The 22848-nt window shown below is 38.7% G+C and overlaps 1 protein-coding gene across 2 annotated transcripts in view; it reads left to right on the forward strand.

The window, feature by feature from the left end:
- Nucleotides 1-22848, forward strand: part of PAK1 (p21 protein (Cdc42/Rac)-activated kinase 1) — a 94856-nt gene that overhangs the window by 66194 nt on the left and 5814 nt on the right. For both annotated transcript variants that reach the window (XM_011938936.1, XM_011938937.1), the window contains exons 9-14: nt 3101-3149; nt 8445-8557; nt 11594-11711; nt 14925-15024; nt 16067-16263; nt 19444-19581. In XM_011938936.1, coding sequence (XP_011794326.1) covers nt 3101-3149; nt 8445-8557; nt 11594-11711; nt 14925-15024; nt 16067-16263; nt 19444-19581 — 715 coding nt within the window. The remainder of the gene's footprint in view (nt 1-3100; nt 3150-8444; nt 8558-11593; nt 11712-14924; nt 15025-16066; nt 16264-19443; nt 19582-22848) is intronic.

The raw sequence follows: 22848 nt of genomic DNA on the forward strand, positions 1-22848 counted from the left end.
TATTTTGAGTGAAAGAAGCCAGATATGAAAAAGCAGATACTGTCTCATTTGATTTATATGAAATTCAAGAATAGGCACAAGTAATATATGATAATAGAAGTCAGAATAGTGGTTATTTCTGGGAGGAGGATGTAGAGTGGGATTAGGCATGAAGGAATCTTTGGGGGTAATGACTGTAGTGTCTTTTGAAAGCATTTGGCCATTTTTTTGAGTGAAAGAAGCCAGATATAAAAGAGCAGATACCATGCCATTCTATTTATATGAAATTCAAGAACAAGCAAACTAATGTATGATAATAGACGTCAGAACAGTGTAGTTATTTCTGGGAGGAGGATGTTGAGTAGGAATAGTCATAAGGGAATCTTTGGGGGTGATCTTGATAGTGAGCACATAGGTGTGTAGATATATAAAAATCAAGTTGTACACTTAAGATTTGTGCAAATTAAGTTATACCTCTCTATAAAAAATAAAAATAATGAGATTTCTAAAGACCCACCAAAAGAGATAAAAAGAAACTGAAAAATAAAAATGTCTGGCTCTCAGTGTTAGTGGAATGAAAGCTTTGTTGCTAATGATGTCATTGAAATTTTCTTTTTTTTTTTTATTTATACACCCAAGAATTTCTGAAAATAAGATAAAAGATTGCATAATATAGGGAGGTTATGTTTATACAGCATTCTACAGTTCACATCTGTTATTTGCATTTATTGTTTAATCCTCAAAACAACTCTGGGCTTGAGTGGATCTCATTTTTTTTCTGGTTGCATTGTTTTTCAGACTAGACATGCTTTTGTGAGTCTGAACTGGTGTAAGGTATTTAACACCTTGAGAAAGAAATTATTTTGCTTACCTCAGAGTAATGTGGGATGGTATTTCCTTTAGGTAGTGAAATTGAGATATTAAGAATATAGCAGAAATGTACATGGACAAGCATAGGCAAGTCAGGTTTCTTCTCTGGACTGGAGTTTCTTCCTGTAAATTTAAGGAAGACAGATTGTAAATTGAGGGCCTTTTACAAAACTCCAGAACTTTTGTGACTTTTTTTTTGTTTTGTTTTTTAGTTACTGATGTACGAGACCTATAAATAGGCAACATCTGCACGATGTTCTTTCCTTGCTTACTTGACAGGTCTGTTAGTGCTAAAGGAAGAATGAAATATTTATTAAGCACCTATGCTGATGTTTCCACACTGCATAATTTTAAAAATATAAACGTCACACCAATATGATGAATTGGTAATACTATAATTTTTGCTTGCTTTTATTTCTCCTTAAAGACCTGAAGATTATTATTCTTTTGGACTTGGAATTCATAGTCTAATTATATGTCTATTCAAGTTAGAAATAGGTATTAACCAGTGGGCCTGAGTAGCTTTCTAGAACTTTGTAATCATGGAGACAGTCCCTAAATGTCCAGTGCCCTGAGGCTTGGGCATGTTTGCCCTTTAAGAATAGCACATCTAGTAGGATCAGGAAAGGATGGGGTTAGGAAGACAGATACCAACTTTATAACAGAAGATAGCTAGGGGCAGGATAATCAGGCAGCAAAGAAATAACTGCCTATGCAAGTCATCCAATCCTTATTTGATAGCCAATATGTTATAATCACAGTTTCCAGGAATGTAGCTAGGGTCCCAATTAGAGAGTGATGGTTAGGGAGCTGGTGACCATAGTTTCTAGCTGCAAGGCATGCTTACACATGACATTTCCCCCTGGATTGACCTGACTTCTCCAAGAATTATAATCTCAGGGCTTGCCTAGGAAGCAGTCTTGTAATAGAGCAGAATTTTAATTTTCTTCAAATTGCATCATATATACCCAACATATGGCATGTATAGGTACAAATATGTTTTACAAATTACTTACCTATAAATACACAGGGTTTATGGTTCCAAGCATAAAATGAGGGTTTTAGTTATTTTGAATGGATTTAGTTATTTTGAATGAATTATTACTTTACTAGCATTATTTCTGCATTTCTTCCCCCCTTCTCTGTCTGTATATATGAATGTGTGTATAATTACATACATATGTGTACACATGTGTCTAGTGGGGTCATTCTTACCTTAGGGGTGGGGCAGAGGTACCCTCAGATCTTCTGGGAACATATATGTTTGAAAGAGTATATTTCATATCATTTTGTGTTTGAAAAATGAAAACTAAAAACCACTTTTATAATACAAACTACAGAAAACAAAATTTGCATATCCTATTGATGGAATAAATGATTGAAAACCATTATTTTATTTTAAAGGATCAAAGTGTATGCTATAATATTAGAGCAGGAAGGGAACTTTGAGATTAGATTATTCAGTGTGGTTCTTCAAGTTTTTATAGTTTTTTTACTATTTATAGTTTTTTAATGGAAATTTTCACTAAAGATAGCATATATAAGTATACAACTCAATGAATTTTCAAAAAGTGAACACGCCCATGTAACCAGTACCCAGATTAAGAAAAAGAATATTACTGACACCCCAAAAGTTCATAATGCTTTTTGATAATATATAAGACATTCTGGCTCACCCCCCAAATACATTCTGAAATTCTCCCCAGGACCCCTTTCTCCTCACCTCTCACCCCCTAGTTGAAAATCATAGATCTAATCTTATCCCTTTTATAGATGAAGAGTTTGAAGCCAGAAGAAATTAGAGCCACTTGCCAAGGGTGATGGAGGCGAAGAGAGAAGCAAGCAGGAACAGGAAATTAATATATATTGAACATCCATTATATGTTATGCAATTGGCTAAGTACTTTACATGAACTAATCAATTTAAATTATCTTATATTCTCTTATGTCCACTTTACAAATGAGGAAAGTGAAGCTCAGAGAAGTTAAATAACTTTCTTAAGATCCTACCTAGTAGGTACTAGGTAGAAGTAGCAGGTTGGAATTCAGGTCTCTTGGCCACTAGAGCCTACATTCTCTTTACTACCACTTAATGTCTTCTTAAGTATGAGAATGGATGATAAAGGGAGAGGATTATTTTTACTGCTGTTGTTTTTGACATTCACAGATTGTGTGTAGAACTGCATTTGACAAATATCACTTCATTGAACACTATTTTTTTTCCCTCTTTCTCCACCACCTTACTGTTCAGTGCGTCAGGCACCGTGTACACTGCAATGGATGTGGCCACAGGACAGGAGGTGAGTATCCACCACCCACTGTTGCCCTTTAGTTCTGTTTCTTTTAATTTGGGATTAATTTTTAGCCCTTGTTAGGTCAATAGGAACATTTCTAATTTCTTTTTTTTTTAATTGAGATGGGGTTGACTCACTCTGTCATCCAGGCTGGAGTGCAGTGGCGTGATCTCTGCTCACTGCAACCTCCGCCTCCTGGGTTCAAGCAATTCTCCAGCCTCAGTCTCCTGAGTAGCTGGGATTACAGGCACCTGCCACCATGCCTGGCTAATTTTTGTATTTTTTAGTAGAGATGGGGTTTCACCATGTTGGCCAGGCTGCTCTCAAATTCCTGATCTCAGGTGATCTTCCTGCCTCAGCCTCCCAAAGTGCTGGGATTACAGGCGTGAGCCACTGCGCCCAGCTGGAACATTTCTAGTTTCTTACTGTAGCATACAAGAGCCAAATAGCAGGCTAACATGATGAAACCTAAGGTTTGGACTAAGGTGAAATAGATGGAGGGAAGTGGATGGATTTGAGAGATACTTAGCAGGTAGGTTTGACAGAATTAGATGACTGACTGAATGTGAACATTGTTTACAAGTGGGTGATATTATTCAAGGAGAAAGGAAAAAGAAATTGGATACTGCCTGATTGCCAAGTGGATAGTTGCTTATACAGGTCTGGGGCTTGGGGGAGAAATCTGATCTACAGGAGATTTAAACCATGTCTCTTGACTCCTAATCTACTGGTGCTACCTTTACTTTCCACTGAACAGTGAAATCCTCATTTATTTGGAGGCAGCTTTTTGTCCCTCTCATTTCATTAAGCCATGAGAACTATAGCTAAAGCCTGCTGACCCAAGGTCTTATATTCAGTAGAAGGAAGTTAAGAAGGGAATATAGAGTACTTGAGGTTTCCTTGCATTCTAATATTTGGTTGCAGAGTAGGAGCGTCAGCCAGTGAACTGGATGGCAGCTGCCCCAGAGAAGTTCTTTCTTCAGAGAGTACCGGGACACAGCAATTGAGAGAGGCACCTCCTCTTCCAATGAAAATAGAGTTGGGGTTCTGTAAGGGAGGCTGCTAGACATGTGCTTCTATATTTTTGGTGGTTGAAACCACGTGGCATCCTGGAGAAGTCATGGTTAATAGCGGTAGCATATATCTCACTAGGCTCTCGTGAGTTTTTACAAGTGTTAAAGCCAAATATTAAGGCTCCACCTAGGGTAAGCCAAGTTTTAAAAATCATTATTATGGTTAAAGATTTATTCATTGTTCTTTGATGTGAGAATCCAAAGAACTTATAAGCCTTTAGCTACTTATATAACCTTGGGCAAGTCATCTGACCTCTCTGAACCTGAATTTTATATATTTATAAAATGTGCATGATAAAATGTCCACAAAAGTATTGAAAGAATTCAGTACAGCAATACATGTAAAAATGCATTATAAACTTTATGAACTACATATTCATATTTATTCATTTTTACTCATATGCATGTGTATGTACTCCACAAAGCATTTGCTTTATGCCACACCTTATGCTAAGAATTCTGTGAAAGTTCACAGACATTAAAATCATGTGTAAATGTAAGAGCCCGTAATTTCCTTTGTGTACATATAAAAGCCTTGTAATATTGACAGAAATCTGCCTTAAAGTAAAAATAATAGTGAGGAAAGAAGGATAGTATTATCATGACATTTTAATGATGGTGAATATGATGCAGAGATTAAAATAAAGAAGGTTATACCAATCCTGAAAAGAACTCTATGAGGTAGGTAATATTATTTTTTCTTTACTGCTGAGGAATTTGAGGCTCAGGGTATATAATAACTTTTTTGCAAAGTTGTACTGTCAGCGATTAGCAGGGACTGGTTTAGAATCTTTGACGCCTAATCCTGTGTGTTTTGGGCCGCAAGAGCACAACAGAGCTGAGGTTAGATACTAGAGTCCCTTGTCATGTTTCTGGCCTCTCAGGCCTCACAGTCCTTGATGGGAGGCAGGTAGGTGATGATGGTGGTTCCTGAAAGGCCTGGAGGCTGGCTGTGTGAGAAGCTGGCCAGAGGAAAGAGAAATTTAAATATCATTGTATGCCTGCCTTGTGGTTACAAAACTATGAATGGAAGGGAGTCCATCAGGGTGGCTAATGCAGTGTGGTCAGGAAGGCTTCATTTCCTGCCCCAGGGAGAATAAATCTTTAGTGGAGTCAGCAGGATGCTCTCGGTCTTTGTGAGTGCGGTCTTTGTGAGTGCATGCTTATTGGGGGTTATCCAGCTGAGAAGGACAGACCTATTGTCTCACATATAGGAAGAATGTTAGTACTGGGAAGTCTTCCAGTTACAGATCAACAATTATTTTTCAAGTGTGTTTTTAGAGAGAATGTGTATGGTAGAAAGAACAGACTGGAAGAGCCTTTGGAGTCACATAGACCTGTGGGTATTGATTATGACCTTAGAATTTTCTTATCAGTCTTTGCTCAATTTTCTTACCTGAAAATGCAGATCATGATTCTTACTTTGCAGGGCTGTTAGGTTTTACTTTGATAATATAAATAGGGCATCTAGCACAGAGCCTGGCACACAGTTGGTATTTGATAAACAGTAGTGGTGGGAGAGTGGTTGCTGTGCCAAGTACTTATTAAATGCTATTATTACTATGATTACCATTTTCATTATTGTCTAACTTTATTGCTTATTTACTTATATGTGAGTAATGCATTTGCCATTGTCTCACTTGGTATTCAAAACAATCCTGAGAAGAGGGGAATCAAGGTTGAGATTATCTTCAATGTATTGATGAAGAGACTGAGGCTCAGAGAGCCTGTGATTGGTCAAGGTCAGTAAGTGACACGTCCTGAGCTTAAGTTCTCAGAGTTCAAGTCTAGTTCTTTTTCTGTTATAGGAATGCCATATCCTAGCCTATATAGGTGGGGTCTGATAGATGAAGGACACAGCCTAGCCCATAGTTAGTAGCTATTGAAAAGGGCTCCCAGCTGGGCACGATGGCTCACGCCTGTAATCCCAGCACTTTGGGAGGCCGAGGCAGGCAGATTATGAGGTCAGGAGTTCGAGAACAGCCTGGCCAACATGGTGAAACCCTGTTTCTACTAAAAATACCAAAATTAGCCAGGCGTGATGGCGGATCCCTGTAATCCCAGCTACACGGGAGGCTGAGGCAGGAGAATCGCTTGAACCCGGGAGGCGGAGGTTGCTGTGAGCAGAGATTGCCATTGCACTCCAGCCTAGGCAACAGAGCAAGAGTCTGTCTCAAAAGGAAAAGAAAAAAGAAAAGGACTCCCATGTCCTGCCCCAGCCTCCATGTTAGCCTCTTTATGCCTCTCCTTCCTTGCTGCTGCCAGCAGTGACCACTGTGAGGTTCATAAGCAGTGTCCCATCCTCCAAGATGGCATGAGTAACTCAAAAGACATTCTTCTGGCTCCAGTCCTTAATGTGTGTTATAAGGGCTAACTATACTTAATATCTTTAGATCAACATGTTGCTTTTCAAACGTTAGGAAAAACTAATGCTCAGCTGTTATAGACAGCTGCCACCAGACCAGAAGCCTGACTTAACAGGAAACTCCACTCCAAAGCAATTTTTCCTTACTTGAGGTAGGGAATGGAGGTGGTCAGATTTTTTACGGAATTACTTCTATTCTTAATGAGTAACTTGGTCTCTGCAAAAGACTGTCCATTCTTGACTTGAAGAAATAATAGAGTCAGGGATTTGTCACATAAAAGTTTGAATCATTCCTTCTTTATACTTCTTGCTGCTTCTAGAAAGACAGCTTCGTTCTATTAGGTGTTCATGTTCTTGTCCACTAAGCAGGAAAAAGGCAAAATACCTCTAGAGAATGAACACTTAGAAAATAATTTAAAGTATACTCCTATGGTATAGAGGAGCCCATTGCCATTTTTTTGTTGTTTTTATTTAAAAACAAAGTACTTACCAACCTATTGACTTCTCTCTTGCCCTCTTCCTTTCTACAGACATTTCTTGAGCACCAACTCTATGTGTGTAAAGGCTTGTGTTTGGCATTGGGGTTCTGGGCTTTCAGTCAAGCCCTCAAACTTCTTGATACACTACCCCTAACTAATCATTACACATGATAGCAAGTTGTAAGTTCCATAAAAAAGGGATAAATATGATCTTATAGGGCTTTAAAGAAGGGAAAAGGCATATTGGTTTTGGGGAATGAAGTTTCCTTTGGCCTGATACAAAGCGTAAGTAGCTTTTGAATGTGTGGAAATGATACAGGCTGTTCCAGATGAAGAGAAGATTGTGAACAAAGGAAGGGGAACTAGATACCAGGGAGAACATGGAGTATTCTCCATGAACACTCCTCTGTGAAGGAATAGAGTTGGAAGTAAAGTAGGGGCCAGATCATGAGAACTTTGAATGTTGTACTGAGAAACATTTCTAGGCAACCAGGAGCCATGTAAGTTTTTGAACAAGGTTATCAAATGTGTACTCTGGGGGAAAATTAATCTGGCTACATGTACAGGATAACTTGGCATCCCTTTTGAGGGTTCTAATCCTGATTTTGCTGTTGAATGGCTATGTATGCAAGTCACATCCTCTCTGAAACACAGTTTCCCCATCTGTTGAATCATTAGTAATATTTAGCACACAAGGTGTCTTTGAAGATTAAATGAAATACCAAATTTGAGAACACCTTATAATAGTACCTTACATACAGAAGGAATTGATACCAAGTACCTTAGAAACTAAAGTATACCTTATATTCATGTTGTCTGGAAATTTGCTTTTATTTCTGTAGATAGAGCTCTCATCCTCCTTTTCTATTCTTTCTTGACCTGGTCAACTCTGATTTATCTTTCTACACCAGGTTCAGAAAGTCACTTCTCCCTTTATGAAGTCCCTATACTTGGCCAGATTGAAAGAGTTCTTGGCTTTTGTCATATTTTGTGTTTTGCTAGCATTTTGTATGAACCTCTGTTATAGCATCTCTTTTCTGTTGTGACTTTTTAAAAGTATTTTTCTACACCAAAGTTTGATTCTGAAACTTTGGTGTATATCACAGTGACCTGGAGGACTTATTACATCACATAGTTTCTGATTTAGTAGATTTGGGGCGAGACCCCAGGTTTTTATTTCCAACAAGCTCCCAGACGATGATAATGCTGGCTTGAGACCTCACTTTGAAGACCACTGGTCTACATAGACAAATTGTGAATTACTCGAGGGCTAAGACTATATCTTACTCATCTTTGTTTCCTGAGTACTTAAGGTCTGGTACTTAGTAGGTGCTCAATAAATGGGAATGACTATGGTTGCACATTGAATATACTCTGATTTCAGGTGGCCATTAAGCAGATGAATCTTCAGCAGCAGCCCAAGAAAGAGCTGATTATTAATGAGATCCTGGTCATGAGGGAAAACAAGAACCCAAACATTGTGAATTACTTGGACAGGTATGGAGTGGTGGGTCCCATCAGAGGGATAGGGCCTTTGGGACTGATTGGTGGACTGTCAGAGAAGAGGGCGGTGCCAGCACTCAGAACTGCCTCCATTTAAGAGTCTTCTGTGATGCTGAGCTCTCTGTAGGTGACCCTGTGTAATGCTAGATGCCTTTATTGCTGGGAAATCCTTCTGTATTAGGCTGAACTCTACCACCATGTAGCTTGTAACAGTTGATCCTATTACTGTTTGTTTTGCCTAAGGGAAACCTACCAGCCCATCTACCTGAGTCAAACATCTAGGTCCTTAACTCATTTTATATCCCAAATCTTTCCTTATTCTGTTCATCCTCCTGAATAACTCCTTGTTTGTTTATGTTCTCTTAAAATGCAATGTGCAGAACTAGATGTTTCATTTGAGATCTGACCACTTCAGAGAGAGTGGGACTCTTTCTAAACTCAACACAGCTTAATGATTTCATTCTTGTTTTATCTTTTAGGGTGTGTGTTTTGACTCCTAGTAAGTTTGCAGTCAACTAAAATTTCTGATTTTTTTTTTTTACATAGCTTGCATTAAACTGGAAATATAGAACTTTTTCACTATCTTCATTAAGTCCCATTTTTATTGTTTTAGCCCATCATTCCAGCTCATGAAAATTGTTTTTCAAAATAGTAAGAGTGGTTGTATATAATATTTGTATTGTGCTTTATTTTGTACTAAGCACTTTCATGAACAGTATCTCATTGTGAGGCAGGGTTTTTTATCCAGATTTTACAGACGAGGAAACTGAGGTTTATAGATGTTAATAACTTGTCCAAGAGTAGTAAGCCATAAAACAGCAAAGCAGTGTTTTGAATTTGAATATTCCTAGCACCAATATCAATGCCCTTTCTATTATATCAGGTTCTTTTCTCCGATACCTGAACAACAAAAAAAGTTAAGCTTCTTGCCCAGGGTTCAGAGACATCATAGGTGGAGGTGAAATTGGACTATATCTTGGGCTCTAATTTCTTTACCTCTTATATTGCATGACCAGCTACCTCTTCCTGTTACTGGTAGATTTCATAAGGGTGCCTTCTTATTCTGCATCTAAAACACTAGTAAGCTTCAGTTTCCTTAAAGAGGAAAGGAGTTGAACTTTGACATTCCCAACACTGTAAAGAATAAAGTCTTTTTCTTTGAGATGGTTATGTCTCCTTAATGTGGGTCCTGACTGGCTCTGAAGAATCCTCTGAAAGTTAGTACCTTATCATCTCTTTCAGAACTTATTATACAGAGAATATAGCTCGTGCAAACTACTGAAGGCGGCAGGGGTTTTAGATTTTGGCTCAGGATATGGAAAAATGAAAGCTGTCAGTAAGGGTATGGCCTGTCTCACAAAATGGTGAGTTACCCATCAGTGGATGCATCTAAATGATAAGACCATGTTATTGAAGGAATTTGTGTTCTGGGAGTAGGATTAAGAGACTTATAGATTTGTTTATTAATCATACCTTTACTGGTATTCCCAGAGGCTTTTACTCTGGAAATCAGAAGTAAATAATGCTATCTTTGCCTTCAAATAGTTCCTGGTCTGGTATAGAAAAAAGTACACTTTGTAAGATCATAGAAGAAGATCTTAACCTGAGCATTCAGTGAAGGTGTTGCAAATGAGGGTCTGTGGTTTTTGTGAGATGTCCCAGAGGGAACTCCATCACATATGGATGAACTCATGGGCAGAACCCTCATGATGTAATCACCTTCCAAAGCCCCACCTCCTAGTAACATTAGCGATTAGATTTTCAACATATAACTTGTGAGGGACACAAACATTCAGACCATAGCAGTTCAAATCTCCATAGTCTTCTCTCTCAAAAGAGATTGTTGAAGAAACACTTAGTCTGTCATGTTTATTTGTCATGGACATTTAAAAATTATAAATCAGAACACAAAGTTTTATGGAAAGCAGTTGATTAGTAGTCAAAAAAATAGGATTCAAATCTTACCCTTTGCTTTAGTGCATTTGTTAAAATCTTCCAACAGTCTCCACATCTGTCCAGCAGTGTTCCCAATAACAGGATGAAGATAAGATGATACCACACAGTTCAAGCCAGTGCAAGAAATGTTTTTTTTCCAATCCAGCATCTTTGTCCAAGACTGGCAGAAGACTTTAGGGCTCTAGGCTCACCTTGTTTTTATTTGTCCAGTTCTATAGTAAGGAAACATTGACCGGATAGGCTAAGTGACGTTTTTATTTATCATGTAATAGGGTTGAGTGATCCAACCCCTGAGTGAAGCTATCACTTCTAACTCGTGTGAGCCCACAGTCTCTCTGGGGATACCTTACTAAATGGTAGCCTTGGCTTATCAGATGGCTTTGGCTCTGTAAGCCCTTGCTAAATTCATTCCATTCTTGAATCACAGACACTCAAAGTAGAGGTCAATTGTCAGCATAATGACTATGTATACAACACTTTGCAGCTTTTAAGGGACTCATAAACATTATTTCATTTAATATTTATAGTTATCTTTTATTTCGTTCATTGATTTATTTAGTAAATATTGGCATTTGCTGTGCTGGACTCTGGGGATAGAGTCTTAAACAAGACCCAATACTTGGTCTCATAGATCTCAGATCTGGTAGGACTCTCTGGGAGGGTTAGTAGCTCTCTCTTCTTTGGGTAACATGGACTCTAAATCCTATCATTGCAAAATGTTTGGATGCTTCTAGAGGTGTGGGAATCATGTCAGTCTTTCTAATTTTAGAATGTCTTCCTTTGTGTTGTGATGAAATGCAATTTTATTGTATCACTTTAAGCTAGTGATCTTAGTTCTGCCCTTTGGGGTTTCACAGAACATGTATGCTTGGTTTTCTCCAAGAGCATCCTTGAGAAATTCAGTTAGTGATTTTGTCCCCCAGATTCTGCTTTTCCCCAAAGTAAAGAACCTTTTACTTTACTTTGTGCTAAGACGTAGTTTCACTGTGTGTATATGCTTAGCCTTTGAAACCCAGTGCCATGGCTCAGAGTACTCTGATTGTTCCCTCTCACCCTTTATCTGTATTCCTGCAGTTACCTCGTGGGAGATGAGCTATGGGTTGTTATGGAATACTTGGCTGGAGGCTCCTTGACAGACGTGGTGACAGAAACATGCATGGATGAAGGCCAGATTGCAGCTGTGTGCCGTGAGGTAAGGCCAAGGGCCAAGCAGTCTTGGGTAGAAAGCTGCCTCCGTATTCCTGTCTCCTGAAGTTCCCTACCCAGTGAGATCTCAGTCTGGGCTCTGTGGAATTAGTAGAAATTAGTGCTGACGCTCCTATCATTCCTGTATTGTACCTGTGTTTGTCATTTCTATCACCATGATTTTTTTTTTCTTTAAAGATAACTTTATTCTACCCAATGTAGGAAAATTATAAAGTACTAAATAGTATATATTGTAAAAAGTCACTCGTAATTCCAGTCTTAAAGATAACCACTGTAAGCACATTATTATATATTCCTTTATCTCTTTTATGTGGGCATATATTTTAATCATTTTTATTCTGCTTTCTTGCTTTATTTATGTGCTATAAGGAAAATAAAGCAGAATAAGAAGGTACTGATGGAGGAAGTTCTATTTTAGACAGGATAGTCAGGGAAGGTTTTGCTATGGATTTGAGTAAACATCTGAATGATATATAAAAGCAAGCCACCAAAAATCTAGGGTAAAATACTTCCAGGAAAAAAAAAAAAAAAAGCTCAAATAAATATTCCCTTTCTCCTCATTGCTATTAAATGTCTAGAATCGATAATATGCTGATGTAAGAAGAAAAAAAGCCCTCCAGAAGGCCTGGACAGTGTCCTCAGGGAATAACCACATTTCATTTCCATTAGAGCAAGAAGATGAAGGGAATATTCAGAGACATTGAAGATATTGGGTGTTTTGCTGATGACAGACTGGAACTTTCTGGTGGCCCAATAATGCAAAAGTAATTGCAGTTTTTGCCATTACTTAAAAAAAAAAAAAAATGCCAAAAACCACAATTGCTTTTGCACCAAAATAATAGAAAAGTTAGGAGATTAGGGGAAGCATAGAAAATGAGATGAGGTTCAGAATTTTGTGGGGATGGGTATAATAGTGTGATTGGGGTTTGATGGTGCAAGATCTGACGGCATACTGCTGAAATTATGTAGTTACATATTTAATCAGTGTTAAGAAAAATAAAATGTGAAATCAATACTGCCCTAGAAAATATGGTCCCCTTTGCAAACAACTTTGGGATCTAGAATATTCACAAGTAATTGGAATTAATTAATGGAATTAATACCAGGCTGGGATTCTTAGGGGTTCTGACTTTTTTTCCTTGTTCCACTACTAATGCAGTATTTCTTAACCTTCTTTTCATTGTCTCCTTCTTAAGGAGCCTTTTTCCTAATCATACTCCCTGCCATGAAATTTTAATATCACAGATACATAGGTCAACTGTTTACATACTCTGGCCCTTTGGAGGGTCATAAACCATTGTAATACCTAAGTTTTTTTTCACCCCACCTGCCTACCCTCAGGAACCAAGTTTCACTAGTGGAGAATACATACATACGTATACTTTGGGAAATCATTTTGCCTCATTATTAATCTATAAAATGGAAATTGCAGCATTCACACTGTATATACCTTAGGGGTGCTATATGGATGAAAAAGCACTTGGAAAAAAATGTTAATGTATGATAGATGGTATTACTATTCTTCAGTTCTAATAGAGATCATCTCCTTTTAAAAACATCTTTACTGAGATATAATTCACCCATTTAGAGTATATAATTCACTAGCTTTTAGTATATTCATAGAGTTGTACAACCACCATCATAATGAATTTTAGATCCTTTTTATCACTCCAAAGAGGAAATTAATATCCATTAACAGTCACTCCCCATGTCCCCTGCCCTGACTCTCCCAGCCCTATGTAACCGCTAATCTATTTTCTACCTCTGTAGTTTCCCTGTACCGGGCATTTTATATAAATGGAATCGTGTAATATTTGTTCTTTTGTAATTGGCTTATTTTACTTAGCTAGCATTGTGTTTCACAGAATCATCCATTTTGTAGCATGTATCAGTACCTCATTCCTTTTTATTGCCAAGTAATAGAATGGACATTTGAGTTGTTTCTGTTTTTGTCTGTTATAAAAAATAAAAAATTACTCTATGAACACTTATATACCAGTTTTTGTATGGAGGTATGTTCTCATTCTCGTGGGTATATAACTACAGGTGGATTGCTGGTCATATGACAACTCTGTACTCAACTTTTGAGGAACTGCCAAAGGGGAGCAATGTATGAGGTTCCAGTTTCTCAAGATCATTCTTTTTCATCATAATTTCTGACATCCTGAGATGTCTCCACCCTTGTAAGAAGAGCAGCTCTTACATTTTCAGGGAAAACCCAATTCTGGATATTGTTTTATTCTTAATTTAGCCATTGGTATATTCTTAGAAAGTAAAGTATTAGGTTAGGACCATTTAAATAGTATTTTCCTGTTCACTTATATCTTTAGTCTAGTTTTTTAATTGGTAGAAGTTTCTAAAAAATTAGTTTTGGGTCAATGAAAGCAAATTATTGATTTAGTAGAAAAGCTGAGATGATCTCATCTGATTCCCACATTTTATAGATGGGAGTCCAGAATTATATAGTTAGTGGGGTAGCAGCAGAACCAGGCATTTTAATTGTACCATTGTGTCTCTTTGTTACTCATTCTGCCTGTGTACCATAGGTGTTTTCCAAGGTTCTTCTCTTTCTCTTATACCCTTTGCCAGGTTCAACCATTTCTATAACTTAAACAAAAATCATCTCTTCCCAAATGACTTGTAAATATTTACCTCTGTATGGAAACTAAGAGTTACAAATTCAGTTGCCTACTGGACATTTGTCTTCAGATGTCAAATTCAGCATATCCGAAATAGTACAAAATATCTCCTCACCAAAATAAGATTATCCTGCTAACTTACTGCTTCTAGTATCACTTCCATATGTCTGCTTCCTCGAATATGACCCTTATTTGTTGTTTTCCTCCAGTCTGTCATTATAAGATCCTTTCCATTTTTCTTCAGTAATTTCTCTTGGGCCTTAGGTTCTTTACCAAGGATCTAATTAAAAAAAAAAAAATACATTGGAGGAGCTCTTTTACTTAAAAAACTATTTTAAGGTGAAAGGCAGCATGGAGTGTTAAAAGAATGTTTAGCTGGGAGATGGAAGACTTGGTTCTAGATCTGGCTCTGCGAGTGCTTTGGGGCAAGTCCTTTTACTTGTTGGGGCCTTACTTCCTTTATTTTAAAGTGAAGAGGTTGAATTAGTTGATTTTCTATTAAGTCTTCTGTATTATATGTATGTCCTTTCTTTCTCCCCCTGTCCACACCACTTCAATAGTGTCTGCAGGCTCTGGAGTTTTTGCATTCGAACCAGGTCATTCACAGAGACATCAAGAGTGACAATATTCTGTTGGGAATGGATGGCTCTGTCAAGCTAAGTAAGTAGGAGCCTTAGGAATGATAATACTTCTCTCCCTGTGGGGCCCTGTCTCCTGTGAGATGGTCATCATATAATAGTAACTACGACACTCACCAAAGGGTCTTTATTATTTCATGGGATATGAGGGCTGTTTTATATTCTTCTATATTAATCATAGGATATCATTTCATTATTTTTTCATTCATGTATACATTTAACAACAACCACAAAAAACTTGGCTGAATGCTTACTCTGTGCTAGGTCCTGTGATGGGCACTGAGAGTACATTTTCCCTACCTTCTCAATCTAGTATGGAAAACATTTAATAGATAATTAGAAAAAAGGGTTTTGCGTAATTTCTTTCATTCAGTTATTCAGCAAACTTTTATTGAATTTCTAGTACATGCCAATCCTTCTAGGGATATGAGGACAAGTAAGAAGATATAATCCGTACTCTCAAAGTCTTCCTAATTTAAATAAATTTATAATTGCAATATAATATGAAAACCACGGCAAGTAGAACATTTTGTTCAAAGGTGTAAAGACCAGTAGACCAGAAAAACAGGCTATGTTATGGGTGGATGGGCAGTTTATGGAAGGACTGCTAGCAGCCCTGGGCCTGGGACATAAAAACAGGGCCATGCTTAGTCATAGCTGATTGGGGTTTAAATCAAGGACTCGTGCCCAAGAAATAAGGCAAGGACCTCGTTGCCATATTTGAGAATGTGAGAATGGTTTTTCAAGAACAAAGCAGAATTGGGACAAGCAATCAAGACCAAAATGGGCAGCTTGGACTTTAACACTAAGTCCTCTGGTTTGAGGAGAGATAGGAGGCCAGAGATGGTGTTTCTTATATTCCTCCTGTTTCTCTTCAGGGTTCAATAGGAAATAGGCTAGGAGCTAGACATGAAGGTGGCAGTCAAGTGACTTTGGAGAGACAAAGGATAGCAGAGCTGGAAGCCAGGCAGATCTTGTTACCTATGTGTAGGCACACAGTCAACACTTACTGAAGTGAGTGTATATCCTAAATGTATGTTCTTTCTCTTATTTTTCTTTTCTAGCTGATTTTGGATTCTGTGCACAGATAACCCCAGAGCAGAGCAAACGGAGCACCATGGTGGGAACCCCATACTGGATGGCACCAGAGGTTGTGACACGAAAGGCCTATGGGCCCAAGGTTGACATCTGGTCCCTGGGCATCATGGCCATCGAAATGATTGAAGGGGAGCCTCCATACCTCAATGAAAACCCTCTGAGAGTGAGTGTTACCATTCCTATTTCAATTTATTTGGGCTGTTGTCTCTAGTCCCAGGAAATAAGAATCCAGGCTATTCTCTATGGCTTTCAACCTGGAGATCCCTTTTCTGGATACAACTAGTCACTGTTGAACTTAAAATATAAATGGTCAAAGAAAAGGAATATTAGAAGTCACTCATTCATTTATTCAACAACTATCTGAGTCCCTTTCAAGTGCAAGAAACTATTCTAATGAAAATAAAATAAATTAATATGTAGTAACAGATGGTAAATGCTGTGAGAAAAAGCAAAGTAAGGAAGTTAAGAGAGTAATGGAGGAAGAGGTGTGCTATTTTAGAGTAGAGAGGGAAGTTCTCTCTCGTAAGTTATTTTATTCTGCAGAGTTGGACGGTCATTAGACGGTTTTGAGCTGAGGAGTAATGTGATCTGATTTATGTTTTAAACAGATCATTTTGGCTGCTTTTATGGAAAATAGACTGCGAGAGACTGTTGTAATAGTTCAGAGTGGTGGTGTCTTGGTAGGAGTGGAAGTGAGAAGTGGTCAGACTCAGGAAATGTCTTGAAGGACTAGCTGACAGGATGAACTGAATATTAGAGAAAGAGGAATCAGCAATGACTACACAATTTTTGATCTGAATTGCTGAAAATATTCAGTTGCCATCTGTTGAAATGGTGAAGAGCATACTTAAGTTGGGTAATTAAGAGTTGGTTTTGAATGTGCTGATTTGAAGTGTTAATTAGACATTTAAGTGGAGCTGGGAGTAGAGTTTGGCTTAAGAGTCTGGAGTTCAAGGGTGAGGGGTCAGGACAATAAACATAAATTTATTAGTAGATAATATATAGTTGGTATTTAAAATCAGAGGTAGATGAGATCACTCACCTAGAGAATGAGTACTGTTAAAGAAAAGAGATTTGAATACTGAGCTCTAGGTTATTCCACTGTTTACAGGTTGGAGGAACTAGCAAAGTAGACCAAGGAGTGGCCTTTCTAGGTGAGAGAACAGAGAAGTGTCTTGGAGGTGAAGTGTCCTGGAGATGAGTAGAACAGTGTGCTTCCCGAAGGAGGAGGAGGGTAGATTATGTGTCAAATGTGATTGATAGGTTAAGATGAAACTGAGAAATGAACATTGGATTTGCCAATGTAGAGGTTCTTAATGACCTTAACAATCAGTTGTCAGTAGAGAGATGGGGATGAAAGTCTAATTAAATTCATGAAAGTGGAAGAAGAGGACGTCGAGATGGCATGTATAAACAGGTTTTTTTTCTCTTAAAGGAATTTTGCTGGGAAGGGTAACAAAAATGGAACACTATCTTAAAATGGAGTCAAGGGAGAGTTTTTCTAAAAGATGATGTCTGTGTGCTAATGGGAATGATTTAGTGGAGAGGAGGAAAATGGTCATGTACAAAAAGGAAGTGACAACTATAGAAGTGATATCCTTAAGTCGATGAGAGGGGTTCGATCAAGTACTGAAGTAAAGGACATTAGATTAGCATGGACAATTTATCCCTTGTAACAGAGCGTATCAACACAGATGCAAATAGGTTGGTAATCTTGGTGTGGGCAAATGTGAAATTTACTCTGATTCTCATTTATTCCCACCTCCCAGCCAGTGCAGGAATTTCCTGTGCACTGTTGCTGGTAGGTGGTTATCTACATGCTCATGTCATCCTTGGATATCTCTGATTATTGGAAATTGCCTCAGTGCACCAAACTGAAACTGCCTTCTGTAGTTTCTATCCTTTGGTCCCAGCTTTGCGTCTGACTCCACATGCAACATATTCTTCCCTGCCTTAGAATGGCCTTGCAGAGATTTGAAGATAATAATTGCTGGGATATGTTGGAAACAAGACAGAGCGATCCTAGACACACACACACACATACCTATTTTTTTTTTGAGACGGAGTCTCACTCTGTCACCCAGGCTAGAGTGCAATGGTGTGATCTCAGCTCACCGCAACTTCCACCTTCCAGGTTCAAGAGATTATCCTGCCTCAGCCTCCTGAGTAGCTGGGATTACAGGCATCTTCCACCATGCCCAGCTAAGTTTTGTATTTTTAGTAGAGACCAGATTTCGCCATATTGATCAGGTTGGTCTCGATGGTCTCGAACTCCTGACCTCAGGTGATCCACCCACCTCAGCCTCCCAAAGTGCTGGGATTACAGGAGTGAGCCACCACGCCCAGCCCTAGACATATCTTTTTATGTTTCTGTACCTTATCTGTGAAGTGAGGATGATAATTCTTGCCTAGAGTTAATTGTGGCCATTAAATTAGACAGTGCTTATGTAAGTACTCTTTGAATTAAGTGCTGAGTGATTGTAAAGATTTGGTCTTACTGTGTTTTTCTTTACCTTTCCCAGGAGATGCTTCATTTAGGGGACCAGGGTGGCAACAGTTTTCACTTATATTTAATATTCCTCTCCTGCTAGAAGAGATCAGTTCTTGGATGATTGAGGTGAAGGCACCGGGAATAATTTCTGCCAGTAGCTGGGCAGATGTTTAACTCAACAGGCTAAATGGATAATAAACCCTTCAGATGTGTAAGCAAGAATAATAATAAAGCCGGGCATAGTGGCTCACATCTGTAATCCCAGTACTTTGGGAGGTTGAGGCAGGCGGATCACTTGAGTCTAGGAGTTCGAGACCAGCCTGGCCAACATGGTGAAACCCTGTCTTTACTAAAAATACAAAAAGTAGCCGGTTGTAGTGGTGGGCACCTGTAATCCCAGCTACTTGCGAGGCTGAGGCAGGAGAATCGCTTGAAGCCAGGAGGTGGAGGTTGCAGTGAGCCAAGATCTTGCTACTACACTCCAGCTTGGGTGACAGAGCGAGACTCTGTCTCAAAAAAAAAAAAAAAAAAAAGAATAACAATAAACCCTTAGGTCTGTAACATATTTCGTAAGTTTACAAAGTACTTTCAAATACACTATTTTATTTTTACAGACATGTGAGATGGGCATTATCATCATCCCTACTTTACAGATAGGGAAGTTGCACATAGTCTCATGGCCTTTAAATGTTCAGCCTGATCCTTAGGTCATACTCTTTCCAGTATATATACACAGCTGCTACTTTGCATCCTAGAGCATAAAGCAGCTGACCATATTTCTAGAATGTGTATATGGAGAACAAGAGAGAGCCTCAGTTGGAATTCAAGGTGATTCATCATTTTTATTGCCAGGCCTTGTACCTCATTGCCACCAATGGGACCCCAGAACTTCAGAACCCAGAGAAGCTGTCAGCTATCTTCCGGGACTTTCTGAACCGCTGTCTTGAGATGGATGTGGAGAAGAGAGGTTCAGCTAAAGAGCTGCTGCAGGTAACTGTCCCTGTGCAGGGAAGCACCTAATTCAGGGAATCACTAAACCAGGCCTTTTTTACTTCATGTTTGTCTGTAAGGTACTAGATATTATAGAACTAGGCTTCTCTTTTACCATTTCCTACCCTCACTCTGTTCCTGCTGCCCTAACTTTTATCCCTGGGCCTTTGCTCATTTATTTTCTTAGCCTCTTTCTCGGCCTGTTAAAACTCTACACGTTCTCCTAGGCTCAGTTTACAATCTATTTTCTGAGCACCTGTTGAGCTTTGCTTGTAGCTTTCTTGGTTGCTTCCTTTCCTTTCTTTTCTTTCTTCTTCCTTTCCCTTTCTTTTCTTTCCTTTTCCTTCCTTTCCCTTTCCTTCCTTCCTTTCCTTCCTTCCTTTCCTTTCCTTTCCTCTCCCTCTCCCTCCCACTCCCCCTCCCGTTCCCCCTCTCCCTTACTCTCACCTCCCCACAGGGTCTCACTCTGTCACCCGGGCAGGAGTGTACAATGGCGTGATTTTGTCTCACTGCAGTTTTCCTTTCCTGGGTTCACTCAAGTGATCTTCCCACCTCAGCCTCCCAAGTAACTGGGACTACAGGTACATGCCACCATACCTGGCTAATTTTTTAAAAAGGTTTTTGTAGAGACGGGGTTTTGCTGTGTTAGCCAGGCTGGTCTCAAATTCCTGGGTTCAAGCGATGTGACCACTTTGGTTTCCCAAAGTGCTGGGACTACAGGCATGAGCCACCATGCCTGGCCTGCTTATATCTTTCATTAGCACATCCTTTGTTCTGTTTGAATTAGTCTGGCAGAGTTTGTTTGAGTCTTGTTGAGAAATGGCTCTCTGACACCCAAATCTTACACAAGTTATATTTTTGCTGGGATTAGCTCAAAGGATACATTTTTAGCAAAGGAACATGCGTTTATTTTATTTTATTTATGTTTTATTTTTTGAGACAGGATCTCTGTCTGTTGCCCAGGCTGGAGTGCAGTGGTGCAGTCATGGCTCACTGCAGCCCCAACCTCCCCAGGTTCTGCTGATCCTCCCACTTCAGCCTCCAGAGTAGCTGGGACTACAAGCGTGCACCACCATAGCTGCCTAATTTTTATATTTTCTGTAAAGACAGGGTTTTGCCATGTTGCTCAGGCTGGGCTCAAATGATCTGCCCGCTATAGCCTCCCAAAGTGTGGAATTACAGGCATGGCATGAGCCACCATGCCCATCCATGGAACATAAGTTTAGAAGATAATTAGTGAGTATGGCTTTTGGAGTCTTTACACTTTCTTTACTGGAAATCCTCAGATAATGGCAATGATACTCTACTTGTTGAGAGTGAGGTTTTGCCAGTTTGTGGAGAAACCCGGAGTCAGGGGTTTACCAGGCCTTTCATACTCCCACCCGCCTAATCCTGATAATTTTACATGGTTGCAAAAATTGCCTTTAGCAGACCACATCATTTGTATTTAACATATATGTTTCAAGTACAATTTCTTGTAACAAGTGTTCTTTTATTGTGTTGCCCACTAGTGATTTAATAGTAAGTATCATGTGCAACTTTATGAAGGCATGCACTGTCATTTATTTTCATATTATAAAGCCCAGGAGTGACAGAGCAGGGCAGGGCAGGACCTAGCATACTGCCCTGTGTTAATTATGAATCTTTCCTACTGGATTATAACCTCTATTTTATTAATCCCTGAGTTTCATGTCTTACCTAGAACCTGACTCAGGATAGGTACTCAAAAAATATTTATTGAATTGAATGAAATTGCTGGAAGAACCTACATTGGAATATCATCCTCTGGAACATATTTATCATCTCTTTGTAATTGAGGTTACTGATTATGGAGTACTAGCCTATTAGATATGAGATCTGGGTTCTGCCAAGTGTAACCCATTAGTCTCTAGTATCTGTTGGGACTAAAAGTCTCTTAGTACAATGTAGAACCCCTTTTGCTGTTCATGAGAGTTGTATTCTGCAAGCTGTAGGCACTGGGAAATGTGTAAATACAATATGCTAAGCCTGTGAGTAGTAAAGATACCATTCTTAATTAAGTACCAAATTATAGTTCTTGAAAGGTTAGTGCCCTCTAAAGTTTTCTTCCTGATACAGTAATATAACTAGTAATAAATGCATTATATTGAATCTTTACCATATTTTAGGCACTAAACACTTTATATATTTAGGCACTAAGCACTTTATATATTGTCCTTCACAACAACTCTATGAGTTATAGGTTCTGTTATTCTCATTTTTACAGATGAGGAAACTGAGGTTTCAAGTGTTTAGTAACTTTTTCATGATAGCTGATATGTGGCAGATCCAGGATTTCAGCCTGTTTGGCTCCGAAGTGTGTATGCTCTTAGCCACTGCTCTTACAGGCTCAAAGAGTATCACAACTGGAAAGCCCTTAGGGCTCATCTAGTCTGTTTTGTTTATTAGACAGAGAAGGAAACTGAGGCCTCCCAGTTCGGTGTTGGATCATGCTGCTCTCAACTTAGGGGAATTGTAGAAACATGTGATCTGAGAAAGCTGGCTTTTTAACTTGTTGGTGTACGTTGTAATATTGAAAACCATGACTTTAAGAATCGTAAATCATAAAAGCTTCACATCTCTTTCTCCTGTGAGAACACACTTATGGACAAAAATACATAGGATGATATATATTGGAATTCCTATCTTCATGATGTAGCTAGAATCTTTTATTCCTTTCATAGTAATAGTACCTTCTTGTTCTCAGTAGCTCTTTATACTATCTCTGTCCCAACAGAAGTTGAAAAAATTCTCAGCAAAGAATATTGTATATATGTTTCCCTCTCTTTCTGTGTGTGTGTGTGTGTGTGTGTGTGTGTGTGTACATATATACAATATGACTAATCAAGGGAATTAGAAGTATGGCAGAAGAATCAGATATGTTCATGTGAGTTGAATAATTATGCTTAGAGGTCAAATTTGGTTCTCAATTTCCTGGTAGCCAGGGCAGAAAAGGAAATGTGATAGTTCCTATATTTTTTATCAAATAGAAGAAATATCCTACATCTTTAAGACACAAAGCTTTTTTACTACTAAATGTTTAAAAAAAAAAAACACCATTTTTGGATAAGAGGCTCTGAGAATTACATAAGGAATTGTTAGGCCAGGCATGGTGGCTCATGCCTGTAATCCCAGCACTTTGGGAGGCTGAGGCGGGTGGATCACTTGAGGTCAGGAGTTCGAGACCAGCCTGGACAGTATGGCGAAACCCCGTCTCCACTAAAAATACAAAAATTAGCCAGGCATGGT

The sequence above is a fragment of the Colobus angolensis genome, unplaced genomic scaffold (assembly GCF_000951035.1).
Source record: "Colobus angolensis palliatus isolate OR3802 unplaced genomic scaffold, Cang.pa_1.0 Scaffold179, whole genome shotgun sequence".
NCBI classification, from domain to species: Eukaryota; Metazoa; Chordata; class Mammalia; order Primates; family Cercopithecidae; genus Colobus; species Colobus angolensis.